General features: G+C 38.5%; 2 protein-coding genes across 7 annotated transcripts in view; one reads left to right on the top strand and one right to left on the bottom strand.

Moving 5' to 3' along the window:
- The first annotated feature begins 192 nt into the window (after positions 1–192).
- Positions 193–6,196, top strand: LOC122826141. Of its 6 annotated transcripts, none has more exons than XM_044107668.1 (16): positions 193–343; positions 435–474; positions 583–733; positions 1,076–1,102; positions 1,205–1,334; positions 1,408–1,459; positions 1,557–1,650; positions 1,762–1,871; positions 1,957–2,084; positions 2,181–2,347; positions 2,422–2,494; positions 2,570–2,603; positions 2,814–2,841; positions 2,952–3,046; positions 4,154–4,778; positions 5,897–6,196. In XM_044107668.1, exons 1-16 carry the CDS (start codon positions 321–323, stop codon positions 6,061–6,063), a joined length of 1,944 nt encoding a protein of 647 aa, XP_043963603.1. In that variant the 5' UTR covers positions 193–320; the 3' UTR covers positions 6,064–6,196. The 6 variants fall into 6 exon arrangements, with proteins under 6 accessions (XP_043963603.1, XP_043963602.1, XP_043963601.1 ...); XM_044107667.1 differs by having other exon boundaries at positions 1,762–1,874; XM_044107666.1 differs by having other exon boundaries at positions 1,762–1,877.
- LOC122826140 (proton myo-inositol cotransporter-like) overlaps positions 6,194–13,978 on the bottom strand; it is a 68,922-nt gene continuing 61,137 nt past the window's right edge. The window contains exons 7-10 of the mRNA XM_044107665.1: positions 12,634–12,759; positions 12,385–12,503; positions 10,503–10,655; positions 6,194–9,380 (exon numbers count right to left, since the gene is read on the bottom strand). Coding sequence (XP_043963600.1) covers positions 9,154–9,380; positions 10,503–10,655; positions 12,385–12,503; positions 12,634–12,759 — 625 coding nt within the window. The 3' untranslated portion in view covers positions 6,194–9,153. The remainder of the gene's footprint in view (positions 9,381–10,502; positions 10,656–12,384; positions 12,504–12,633; positions 12,760–13,978) is intronic.

Raw genomic sequence — 13,978 nt, 5'->3', positions numbered from 1 at the left:
TACATACTCATGCGTAACCTTAAACATTATGTACAAGTTTATTTTAGTTTGATGTATTATGTAGAAAACTATCAACCATTTAAACCTAAACACTGGCTAAAGGTGCCAAAATGAATAAAATGTTAAAATAATAAGTCGCTATTTTTAACCAAAGGAGGCAGAAGAAGATTCCTGTGCAGCGCGTGCAATGCTGCCTCCACTTTCTCAGATTTAGGTACCGTTAGCAAGCTTACTAGCAAAGTAAGTTTCCGTTTTAGATTAATACTGAATATTAATACTTAGTTATAATATTGAAAACTAGTTACTTACAACCAATAAAAATGAATTGGGTTGGAGGCTCCAGGTAAGAGTTGAGAGAGAAAAAATCCCCACGAGCTTCATAAGTGGAATAACGTTTAGCTAACGAAACAACGGTTGTTCTGCTAACATTTTAGGAACCGGTTAGTGATGAAGAATGATACAAAAAAGCAAAGGGTGAGTCTGCTACTTTAAATTTCTATGGGTTTATGTAGTTGCGGCTAATGTCGATCAGCCCATAGCCCGTGTAAAGTTTTGTCGTCTTCTATTTTATTTTTGTTAAAGGAGTTTTTTGCAAAGAGAAAACTGCAGCAAAAACTTAAGACGCTGGTTGTGACTCCACCCGTCTCCTCGGCTGGGGACATCTCCTCCGGGAGCACAGACCTTTTGACCTTGTTTGTTGTCAACCAGATAGCCTCCAAAAAAACAAATCAAGGTAAAGAGCCAGGTTATCACTGTCCAGTTATACTAACAAATACAGTCAATGTTAAAATAAAAAAACAACACATTAAATATTCGGTTCTTTATCAAGAAATGCACGTGTCTTGGATTATTTTAAGATATACATGTAAAACAAAGTAATTTAATTGCAAAAGCAATAATACTTAAAATTATTGTTTTAAGTATTCTTGTTTTATTACTTAAATTGTCAATAGAAATGTGTATTATAACTGATGAAAAAGTTATGCACCCTACCCACTAGATTCTAGAAGCTAGTGTTTGCCTCCTTAGCTAAAACAACATCCGTCAAGTGAATTATGGGTCACTGTCGTTACAGGGCCCAGTATGATCAACTCCATTGTAGGTATTTTGTGTATTCAAAAGGTCTAAAATTTTGCGCAACTGTATTTCTATACTCTTTAGAACTGGAAACATTTTTAAATGAAATAAATGTTCTTTTTTTAAGAACCTCCAAAAGTCGCAGTCTTTGGCAGATCTAAAGGATCCAAGCCTTGGAGAAACGAGCCATTGGTTCTCCCAATGAGCCCGTGCTCTCCATCAAACCTCAGCCTCGCTGATAGCCCGGCTCAGTTCAGGTGAAATCCACACCAAATAGCTAAATACAGAACAAACCATTCTACTTATTGCGTCTTTTTCAATGGTGTCTAGTGTTCAAGAAATCAGAAAACTAAAGAGTTCGCAGAGGATCACACATGGACGGGTTAGTCATTCCTTTTCGTACATTTGATAAATTCTGCAATTTTTTTTCATACAAACGTAAGTGATGAGACTCAATCAATGCACCTTTATTTTCTAAGTTATCACCAGTACCGGAGTCAGCGTTCTCGGACAACAGTGCATCTGACTACCTTCCACACACTTCTCCTTCCACGTCGTTCGCTTCAGGCCGAGGTTTGACCAAATGAAACCGCCGTAAAATACGATTAAACAATATTCCCAGTGCATTTTCACACAAGAATACACTTGCTTGGTGCAATAACTAATTAAGGCTGGTGCCTACAGGATTATTCCCGCTGCAGACGAATGAGCAGAAACAAAGCCTGACTCTGTCGCAGCCTCTTTCCCACTATTCTCCACCACTTTGGGACACATCAGCGCTGCAGCAAGCGGACGTAGTTGTGAATATTACACATAAACAGTTTTGGCTTTGTGATATAACTCTTAGAAGAAGAAAAAAAACAACTTCCTTTTCTTTAGTTTCAGCCTTTCTCCCAGCCCAGAGGTATGACCAATCCCATCTCCTGGTCTGTCAGATCCAAACCATCCTCTTTCCAGCTGGAGACCCCCACACCATCCCAGGTCCTATTTGGAAGTCCAAAACCAGAGTGAGGAAAGAAATACAATTCAGAGATGTTCATTTTTGTTATGGAGTTATACTCTTTTCTTAACCCCGGCTCCCTGGACTTCATGTTTGATTACAGTAAAACCGAAGCAGGAGGTCATGGAGGACATTCCAGTCCCTTTTGTCTGGACCAACTGGAGACCAACCAGCCCATGCTGGACTTTCCAATAAGCCAATCAGAGCCTATCCATCTGTTTGAAGAGAACGTCTTCACGATGTTTAATGATAATACGCATGGAACAGAAAGTGAATACTCCTAAAAACCTCAACATGAACATTGTAACTGCTTTCCTTTAATAATTTTTTATGTTGGATTTCAGGCGCACTCTTTGGGAATGGATGCTCAAAGGTATATCTCAGAAAGGAATCCACAGTGAGGCTTTCATCCCCTCAGTAAGTGTTAGTTCAAATGATACAAACTCTATTTTGGATCACTTTTTAATGTGTGATCTTCCTTTTTGATGATAGAACTGTACCAAGTCCTCAGGCTGTTGGAATGGAGGTAAGACCTCGAACTTTAATCATTTGTCGCCACCTAGTGTTGGAATCTGTAGCTGCAATTCTATTGTGAAACGAACAGTAGATAAAACGTCAAAAGTGATATTTTGTTGCAGTTGAATGATGTTTTCAAAAGACAACTCCTGTTATTTTACTCAGATGGGAGCATATGCAAAGGTTACAGTATAAAATATTGTGTCTGTTTCTTTCCCAGCTCTCCAACGGCACTCACAGAAATTCCAGTAAGTTTGTTAAACGTCTCCAAGTAAGCAACTCAGTCAGTATCTGTATGCTGGGAAATACAAAAAAAAAGTCTCACTAAATCGAATAGCTGCCTGTTTAAAACCCACAGCATGTCTTGGAGAGGATGCTGGGCTTTTGAAAAGCTTCGAATATTTGCCAAGTTGCTCATGCAGAGCAGGTTACCTCAGTTCAGACTCCAATGATGTAAGTTCATTTGCATTTGTAAAACCTTGCCAGTTTCCTGAATTGCTATCAGTACAGAAGTTCACCATCTGTTCCCAAAGTAACACATAAAATAAACCAATATGTGCTTAAATTGAGTCAGGTAGGATGGGTAGGAAGACAGATGACAATTTATATATATATATATATATATATATATCCAAAGACAGTAGGTTGGACTTAAGTCCTTGTCATTATCTAGCTGTAGTTTGTTATAGTTTGTTTTCACTACTCTACTTAAAGCTACTAGCAAATAAAACCCATCAAAACCCACTTTATAGTTTGTCACATTTTAAACACAACACCACAGTTGGTATTTGTATCTATTTTAATAAGGCCAAGTCCAGTTGATGAGATCTAAGATACCAGTAGATTACTGAGGATATTAAAAAAAACATATTTCATCTGAAGTACTAGTTTTTGACTTGGCAGTAACCAGTTGAATTGTATTTCTTAAAGGAAAGGTTTGATAAACAACATTTTGAAAAATTGCCTTGACCATTTCAGTTCTGACATGCCATAAAAAACACACAAAGGTGCCATTGCAAAATTATTTTAGGCAAGTACTTTTCAAATGACAGTAATGATGTGACTTAATATCATGCTATGCTGTGCAGACACTCTGTCAGTACTGATGAAAATTCACTCATTCACAAATACTTAAACAAGGTGTCTGCACAGCCTTAAAGTCTTAATTTCATGCATCTAAAATTAAGGCCTTAGAATGTATTACATTTATTTTAGAAATATAAGTAGGTCTTAAAAATGTTAATCGCAGATCTTAAATTTGGTTTTGGCAAGACTATGTAATCTTGGATAAGTGCAAATTTATTGCCAATTGCCTGGACAAATTTTGTTCATTTCTCTGAAGAAAGAGATCTTAAATTCTATTCATAAACATCTTAAAAGGATATTAAAAAGTCTTAAATCTGAGTTCAAGACTCTAAGACTCTGTTTAAGGGACTCTAACGAACGTCTGTCTTTTTAGTGAAAGAAAGGATGAACAAAGTTATAGTTAAAGGCTTTTATTTTGTAACGCATCGCAAACAGCCTTTCTGTTTGCGACTCTGACCTTTATTTCCTCTGTAGGATGAATCTTGCTGTGAGTCATGTGGCCACGAGTCTGGTTTTTATTTGGATGAAGTCTGCTCCGACAATCTGAAATCAGCCTCACAGAGAATTACCGTCCTATCCCAACCGGGGCCTCTCACCCCGTTAACGAGATCCAGTGTGAATGTTGGAAACAACCAGAACATGATGCCGAATGAGGTCAGCACAGATAATAAAGCTTCTGGAAGCCAGCAGTCAGGGAGCTCCGGGACTCCGCCATCAACTCATAACTCCGAAGTGTGTAGATGTAAGAAAGCTGAGAGTCGAGACGCAGCGACTCAGACTGTGTGCTCCGGCGCAGCTGGCATGTGTGATGTTTCAACTCAGTGCAGCTTCGATGCAAATGGAGAGACCAAAGCCAAAGCTTTGTGTCGACCAGCTGTTGACGCATCGCAACAGTTTACGGCGAATGAGAGGGAGACTGACATGGAGACACAGACACTCAGAGCACCATCAAAAGGCTCAGCGAGTAAAGAAGGAGCGACTCCTTGGGGCTGGAAGGAATCGAGGACGGGCTCAAGGGGCCGGATTTTCAACATTGTTCCTTCAGAGAGAATCCTGCAGGGACCCATCAACCCCTTGCTTGGTGTTTGGAGGCCAAAAGGTATGACTCATGACAAGGGTGTCAAACTAATTTTCATTTTGGGCCACATCAAGACCATGAATGTCCTCAAAGGGCAGAATCTATTGATAAGACCCTTTAACAAATTGTTAAAGTTATTACCTCATCAAAAACATACCTGGAGTGCTTGTTTGAGAAATCCTTTAATCTCCGGTGGCAACCATTCAGTAGTCCAAATCACCCTGGGTGGAACTAGTGTCGGCTTCAAAGCGTAGGTCCTCCTTAGAGCTGCATTTTCTGAGCTTCCTCTTCACACCTCCTTCAGACTAGCCAGCAGCAATTAGCAAACACTTGGCGGAACTGTGCAACTGCTGAGCTCATTATAGGAGCTCCTTCTCAGTGAAACGTTGGTAAAAATGTTCCTAAAGAATTAACAGAGGAGCCAAGTTGTGATGATTACCTGCAGGTGGACTTTGAGTAAGAGCAGGAGTTTTTAAAGAGACGGAGGCCCAATTTCAAGGCCCTAAGTTACAAAGTCAAATTTCTTTCAAGTCATATTTGATATAACATTTTTATAACTGGAGGTAGTTGCTATAAAATGGCACTATAGTTGGTAAAAATATGCCTGAAAAACACAATATTGCCCCTTTAAAATATCAATATATAGCTGCCTCTGTATTCAACGAGTATTTATTAAAGTGAAATAATGTTGAACATTTTTTCACATTGATTTAATTTGGCACTGTACAGACGAAAACTACTTTGGTTTGACTGATAAGATGATATTTCAGCACATAACTGTTATTTGGCGTCCCCTCGAGTCTAGAACAGGGATGTTCATCTTTTACAACCCAAAGAGCCATTTTGGCTCTCAGACCAGCTAAATAAAACACATTTAGAGTCACAAATAATACATGACAGTTTGAAGAAAAAAAAAAAAGGAAGACATTTTCTAATTATAATTTTGGATAAATTGTTGCCGTTTGAGAAATGTGATACTATCTGCTACATTTGCTCACACCATGTGCATCTCTCCTGGGGACTAAGCCCCCCTTTATCCTTTAAACCTAGTGACACCCCTGGTTTCAGCTGAGAATGTGTAATATGGAAGTTGTGCCAGTTAGCTATAAAATCACGCTGCTCTCGTGTTTCTCACACAGGAGAGGACAATGGAGACGAGGGCGAGCAGAGAGGGCCAGACAGGGAGAACCTGGTGAAGGAGGAGGCAGACGAAGGAAGAGAGGAGGTCAGGGGTCACACACTGTTGGAGGAGGTGGAGACGCTTCGAGAAATAGCCGACGTTTTGCTTCTGCTGAGGCAGAAGTAAACAAAGGATGGCGGACAGATCAGGAAAAGTAATATATTTATTATACTTCTGTGTTTAATGTTTTCTAGTGTTTAGTTAAAATAGTCTGTTGGTTATGTTGTTGTGTAATGAAACAAAAAGCCTTCAAGCATTATTTTAGACTCTTGAGTTTATTTCTTTCTTCATATACATTAGATTTCATGTAGATATTCATCTTTATACAATATAAACTCTCGCAAAACATTTACATCTTGAACAATCGTCAAATATACTATACAGATTATTCTTTTTTTAACTTGTGTTTTAATTAAGATAGAAACATATAAGTAGTTCACAAAAACTAAAAATAATAATAAAAAATGGAAACATTTTACCATAAGTACATGTCACATGGCCTGTCTGCCGCAGAGGGCCGATAACACAGCTGGATGCGGAGAGGGAAACATCACAGAACCTTTGACAAGATGTACATCATACGAGAGGTACACGATCACTTTGAATATTGTGTCACCACGTCTTCCATAGTACAATATGTACAAAATTACTTTGCGTGGTTTTAATACAGTTTTACCGAATGAAAAATGAAAGGAATTGTGTTTTCCTTACATATGCAGATGGATTATTTTTGAAAACCGGGCGCAGGTTTGTTTTCGTCAGTGAGAAACACGCGGCACATTTCACAACGAATGAATCAGTGGTTAAGTTTGTTCTTGGCCTGTTACTACAACTCACACACACTCAACATAATCAGTGGCGATATTTTTAAAAAGCATACAAATATCTTTAAAGCTGACATTTACATTAACTATAATAAATGCCTTGGAAAAGTATTCATACCCTTTGATCTTTTTTTGCCTCATTTTCTCAGATTACAACAAACCTATATGTATTTTATTGGGATATTAAGGAAGATTAATGCAAAGTAGTGCATAGTTAGGAAATAAATGATTGCAGGTATAACTCTTTAATCAAAAAAACTAAAAACTTTGGTGTCCAAGGTATTTAACCACATTTACTCCTATGCCCCTAAATTAAATAATATAGCCATGATGGGCATTCATCATGGCTATATTAGCCAAGAGACCTAATGTAACACTGGAGGAGCTGCAGAGATAAACTACTCAGGCTGGGGAATCTAAAAGAAAGAATGCAGAAGGGAATATGCAATCTTTTTGTCCTTCTTGCAGAATGCTGAAACTAACACTGATCCTGTTTAAGATTGTGGTGACAGCATCATTCTGTTGTCTTCTCAAAGAAAAATAGATGGATGCCTATAGCTATGTACAGGGAAATACTGTACAAAACTATGTACAGTATTACAGTATTTTTATTATAGTAGTAAAGTATTTTTTGTAGCCCCCAAAAATGTCTTTGGGGCTACAAAAGTTCACTTTCAAAAATGGATAAAAGCCTGGACATATAACCAGAGCTGCAGTGAAATGTTTAGTAATGGCCTATTTAAAGTCCAGACCTAAATTCAGTTGGGAATAAATGTATATAAATACATAAAATCCCAATGAAAAACATAACAGAAATGTATGGTTGTGATGTGAGAAAATGTGGAAGAGTTCAAGGGTCATGAATGCTTGTGCAAGGCACTTTATAAGCTTTCAGCAATATTTAGTCTGTGCAAGTGTTTTACAATAAAATGAGAGGTGGCACCTTTCTGCTCACATTAAACTCAGCATGGCGCACACTGCGAGGTTAAATGAGTCTAAACTGGCTGCAGGAAAGAGTATCTGTTTTTATACAGACAACTGAATGAATGTCCTAAAATCACATTTTTGGTCTTACATACAATTGCACATTTTTCCACATGGGGGCGCTACTCTCCTGCTTTGTAATATTGTTTTTCCTCGTAAACAGGTCGACAATACCACTTGCTTTTATACAAGTCTCCCAGTTTTAGATGCAAGCTGTTGTCACTTTGATAATAAATGCAAAATGTATTTTAATAATCGATGTAGCTTAGGAGTTCATGGTTTATTTAAACTGAGATCCATTTTTATGGATAAAGACATGAAATATACTGGATGCATGTTTATTTTGGAACTGTTGCAGCATATTTACCTTATTTGCATGTTATTGTAACAGCTTCTTTCTTTTTTACTTCAACGGTTTTTGCTACACATGGACCTTGGTGAAGTCACGCAGCAACTACACATCGGTTGTTACAAAACATCGCTAAATTACATTAAAGCCAGACTGAAACCAAAGGCTCCTCTAGTTTGTACATAAGGCTATGAAGGAAGACAAAAAAAAACCATTAGAACTTGAAGAAGCTATTTAGACATGCGGGAAATGCAAAAAAAAACAGGCATTAGGCACATTACACAGGCACTAATAAAAGTTTTACTTGCCTCCTTCATCAGAATGTCATACATTTACAATGTGTCCAGGAAGCAGTTCCTCTGAGCAGCGGTTTATGAGGGGATTTATTGGCACATCTTCTGGCAGTAGGGTTAGACTCTTGGCATTGTGCTAAAAAAACTGCATTTTCTTATAGATGAGAAACTTAAAAACCTAAAATCAAAATGACTGGGAAAGCCACAGAATGAAAACTTCAGCAACAGAACGTATAATCTTTCCAGTGCTCCCAACTGGGGCTTTTGTTAGTCAAGCACTAACAGTACGAGTTTGCTTAGGTGTAACATTGTGCATGTTTGTTGATTGCTTTTCACGAGAAGGTCAAGACCATCCACAAACCTGGAGGGTAAGAGGGAGAAAATCTCATGTAGGGGAGCTAACATTACCGCGCAACGCTACAAGCTGGAACACTAACCCAAAACGTATCTCATACTGAAAGGCGTAACGGCACTACGGAGATACAACAAGTCACGACAACAGCTTTCAGGTCAGCTAAGGTGATGTGGATGCACAAACCTGACATCCAAACGACACATGTACCGCACCTCTTTTTTTTTTAAACAGGAACAAAGCTGTACCAGAATATTCTGCATTCGGTTTGTGGGGAAACAGTCTCGCTTCCTGTTCAAGGTCTGTCTGGCTCCACGGATCACGAAATGAGTGTTAATGAATATTACAGACCAGATCGCTTCTGCGTGTTACGGGGATCGCCGAAAGACCCGGAGCCGGGTCAACGACACGCTCCTAGTCCACGTCTGATGCGTCGTTGTCCGACAGGTGGTAATTGGAGCCTTTGACGCGGATGTACTCGACCTGCCGCCCCTCGTCTGAGTCAGAGGCGCCGCATGAGCAGAGCTGGTTTTCAAACAACGCCTCGATCTCCTCCAGGCGCCGCGCTTTGGTTTCTGGCAGGCAGCCATAGATGAAGAAGAAACCCAGCAGGGCCATGCTGGAGTACAGGAAAAAAGCTCCTGGGGTAAACAGAAAGCCGGTGGTAAGAAAGTCAACGCTTCAACATTTCAGACTTCTCTTCAAAGTGTTTGTTCTATAAATGTACTTGTCCTCATTCACCATCTGGAAAGCAGTCGTACGTAGTCTGGATTTTAAGCATTTTCCAGTAGATGTTTTTATGCTTCTACTAATCTGGGACAAACTTCCAGAAAAATTGAAAACTCCAGAAACAATTTAAATCAAGGCTAAAACCCACCTGTGTAGAGTTGCCTTTGAATAATAATCGATCAGTATATTTGATGTCTACTGCTTGATGCTTCTGATGATGGCATTTGACAAAATGTAATATTTATTGCTTGTGTATTATGTTTTTATGGTGTAAATCATTTTATTATTTGTGGTCATTTCCTTTGTGATCCTTTAAAAATTGCTAATTTTGTCATTTTTAGTCTGAAAAAGTAGGAAACTCCAACATGGAGAGGATATGTAGAAACCCTCGTAAAAGAATCACTAGATGTGACAGCAGATCCAAGAAGCAGTTGTTACAGGATGTTAATCGCCTACACACTTCAACAGAAGATTAAAGTACAATCTGTGAGAAAAAAAACCGTTTTACCACGCTGAAATATTGCTGCCAGCGAGGATATGATGTGAAGTAACAAGTTCCTGTCAGACTTTCATTACTGCAGGGTTCATATAACACAGAGAACTACAAAACGCATCTGGTAATAGGAATTTCTACATAAAATGCCAAAGGTTAATGAGATATCCTATCTGCTGTGATCTCCATTTCCTCCATGTCGAAGCAGATTGCCGTTTTTCTTACAGCTTTGAATAATTGTATGTTAAATACCAACTGGGTCAACATCAAGCTCGTTTTATTTTTCCACCTAGGCGAATGGGTTAACAACAAGTTAAATTGATCATTTGCTCAGGAAGTCTCAATCATCATCTTTGATTGATTGATTGATTTTCTACCTTCACTAAAGGGCAGCCTCTGTCTGCCTGAGGAGAAACAACAAACAACCTTGCAAGGTATCAATTCTTTCCTTTTATAATGGTTTTGACTCAAGGGGTCTAGAAGATCTTGCTTCATGTGTTAAACTGGAAATGATAGACGTCAACGACATAAAAATACCGACCATAGTAGGTGAGGTACTGAGCCAGATGGAGGAAGGTGAGAGACACCAAGATGTTGAAGGTCCAGTTGACTCCAGCAGCACAGGCGTTCCCTGTGCTCCTCGCCCATAAGGGATAGATCTCTGAGTTAATGGTCCATGGCATCGGTCCCATACCTGGTAGAGAGAAATTAACCATCAGCCTCAATAGGTGTGATTAGTGTTATGGAGTCAGAACATTTTTTGAGGACAGAGATTTCTAAATTAGCTGCTTTGATTTTTAAGTGATCTTGTTCAAAGGCTACCTATCACAACTAGCACGTTATTCACGTGAACATTCAACTTGAGTTTTCTAAAGACCAACAAAATGCAACGGCAAACTTAATCTTTTGGATAATTTATCAAATCCTGCCATCAAGTTCTATGCAGATGACATAATGGTGTATTGTTGATACCCAGTAGTTTTTGAAGTGCTTTAATCCAAGTAGTTTTGAAGTTGATTTTGATTTCAGTTTAACAGCTTGATTTTACAGGGTATTCTCCAGAGAGTAGCCTTGATTCGAAAGCTGTTCATCTGCAACTGAGTTTTCCAACGCTCAATAAACGCCTTGAACATGATAGAACTGTCCTGTGGTCTGTGGGATAGTTTATCAAATGTCGTATTCAATCTTTATGCAAAACGATCTTTTGTTCATCTCCGTCAATAGTTCAAAACTTTGACTTTCCTCCAGTCTGCCTTTGATGTTGTTCAGTTCGTGTTAGATGGAAACGCAGAGTTTGTAGCAAAAAAAATTGTTGTCCAAAATAAACAGAAAACCTTTTCAAGGGACTGAAATAAGTAAACGTGATGAAGCAGAGTTCCTGCAACTGTTTGCTGCATTTTTGGATTATCGTGATCTACTCTTTGAGTAGGCTCGTTTTTACGGCTTTATGAATGTCTTTTTCGTTGCTCTTTTGTCACACTTGAATGTTTTTTGATTCAAACACATTTTTAATATCAAACAAATTAAACCGAGTAAATGCACAATGCAGTTTTCAAATGGTAAAACTGGATTTGCCACCCTTTTGACAATTATGTTTTGTAATGGCATCTTCGTAGCCTACTTCATGATGTCAGTCAGAGTTTTTGACTGCACAGATTGTACTTGAAAATTGAATTTGATTAAAATTAGTTGAATGGTCTAAATCATTTCAGTGACAAGAAGGCAAAAGTAGAAGAATGGCGTGAATTAGTGAAATATTATTACTGTATGTCCATTTTCTGATTTTCCAACTTGATGGGGGGTTTGTAGGTTGTTACCTTTGTGTTTATTTTATTTGTTGGAACTTGTAAGAATTTGTTTTGGCCATATCTACCTTAAAAAGAAAAGAGATTTTAATCCCAATGAAACATCTTTCAGTTTTATGTTTTAAGAATACATTTTAGTTTGATGCATGTAAATTTAAACAGATGCAGATTTTTGAAAAAATAAAGATGGAAGCTGAAAAATACGAGTCTAGCCTTTGTTTAAATGATTTGTTTGAATGTACCATATAAAAACAGTTTGGCATCTCAATTACTCAAGTGCAGCACCAGTTCTGGACATATTTGGACCTAAAAGAAATTAAGAAGTACTTGTGTCTCTTTATCCTCTCTAACCTTACTGGACTGTTTTCCAATAGACTATTAGCTGCTTTATTGTACTACACCAACTTTTGCATATAAAGTACTACTTAATAGACTACACAAAAATAATTCAGAGTGCAGAAATAACACCTAATAGTAAAAGTCCTTAGGTAAATTTCTTAATTGTTCAGATTTAAGACTTATACCTGGACACACATAAAATGAAAAAACAGTGCATAATGGATTCTAGATTAATTATCTCCCCCAAATCTTTCTGAATAAACAGTTTCATCCTCTTACCTGGAGCAAAAGCAGCCAGGTAGAGCACCAGCCCCAACAAAACCAGCCAAGAAAATGAGGTGGGACAGTAGTTATAGGCCCAGTAGGTCTGATCTCTCATGAGAGTAGAGTTTGAACATCTGAAAGAGGGAGACACATTCCTTTTGGCTTCTGGTCAGCAGAATGCGGGAACTGGAGGGAATGCGTCTCGCCTCATGATACGTCCCGCAAGTGTGCCGGGAGTCACCGCCGGGGGCCCCTGGGACTCACCTGCCCCACGCCGCTCGCTCGGTGGTGGCCTTATTGACCGGCACGCAGGAGGAGGCCAGGAGTGCTGAGCTGTTCTCACGGTAACAGAAGCCACAGCGAGGGTCCAGCATGCACGGCTCGCACATTCTGCACACCAAACAGGAAACGCACACATCAGTAAAGTGATGCACCGAAGCAGGGAATGGTGCCCTGGGCAAGCCCCTCCTCCTGTCGCATTCCAACCAATTAAAATGCAAGCAGAAAACAGGCAGTGTAGTCTCTCAGTACTTAACAGCAACTAAGGGAAACTTACCCTATTATAACAAGTAGTTATAAACTTATTCAGAGGATAACTGACATAATTTTATTTATTTTCTAGGTCTTAGGCACTCTACCCATTTCTGATGCTGCCCTGGGCAACTGCCCATATCAAAAAACACCATTCTACCGAAGAGGAATGACTTTTTTTCCTCATCTGTTAAATTTATTTTAGGGAAGCAAGTTTAATGAGTTAATCTAAAATTATCGACTGACTAACGATTAATTGATAAGCAGCCATTTTCTTAAAAATCTCAGTTTTGTCTTATATAAAGAGGGTTGACTGTCCATAACATAATGAAAAAAATATTTAATAATATGCTGAATTAAAAAATAAATCATTTTAACATAATTTTAGCAGCTGTATTAAAGAGACTGAAAAACATAAAACTGTGGGTTTTCTCATATTATTAAACTTAGACATATTTTAAACTAAACAGCAACCTTTTAAATTGATAGAGAAATAAAAGATAAAAAAATATAATTCGTGAAACAATTCCACATGAACAAAGATAGTCTGTAGTTGCTCTTGTCTTGAAGGAATGTTCAAACCTCGCTCCATGAAGTTCATTCACTCCCCACAGCCATCAATATCAACCCTGTGTATTGGCATCATATTTTCATGTTTTTCTTTTATCATGTTACAATTTTTCTCCGTTATCTCCTCCGCTTTTCTGTCACCTCGTCTTCGTGGCACATCAATAATTTTTGAATGAGAAACTAACCCTGCTGCGTCACGCAGCTCGGCTGACTGGGCGACATAAGTTTATAACTTAAGCAGTTTGTTAAATGTTATTATTTCCAAATATAATCGCGTTGAAGGCACTTTTCATCCCCCAACCAGACTCTGTTTGGGCCGCTTCTCTTTCCTGCTGTTCGGGGATAACCCCTCCATTTTTAATTCCGAATCTGACTGCGCTTAAGGATTCCCAGCGGCGCCCTCTTCTGGATGGCGATCAAACTACACCACTGGAAAAACTGATAGGAACTCATTTTAATCTAGTAAACCATTAATCGACAAATCATTGTAATTATTTGCATCCCTAAT

The sequence above is a fragment of the Gambusia affinis genome, linkage group LG23 (genome assembly GCF_019740435.1).
Source record: "Gambusia affinis linkage group LG23, SWU_Gaff_1.0, whole genome shotgun sequence".
NCBI lineage: Eukaryota > Metazoa > Chordata > Actinopteri > Cyprinodontiformes > Poeciliidae > Gambusia > Gambusia affinis.
This window is presented reverse-complemented; position numbering and strand designations above follow the sequence as displayed.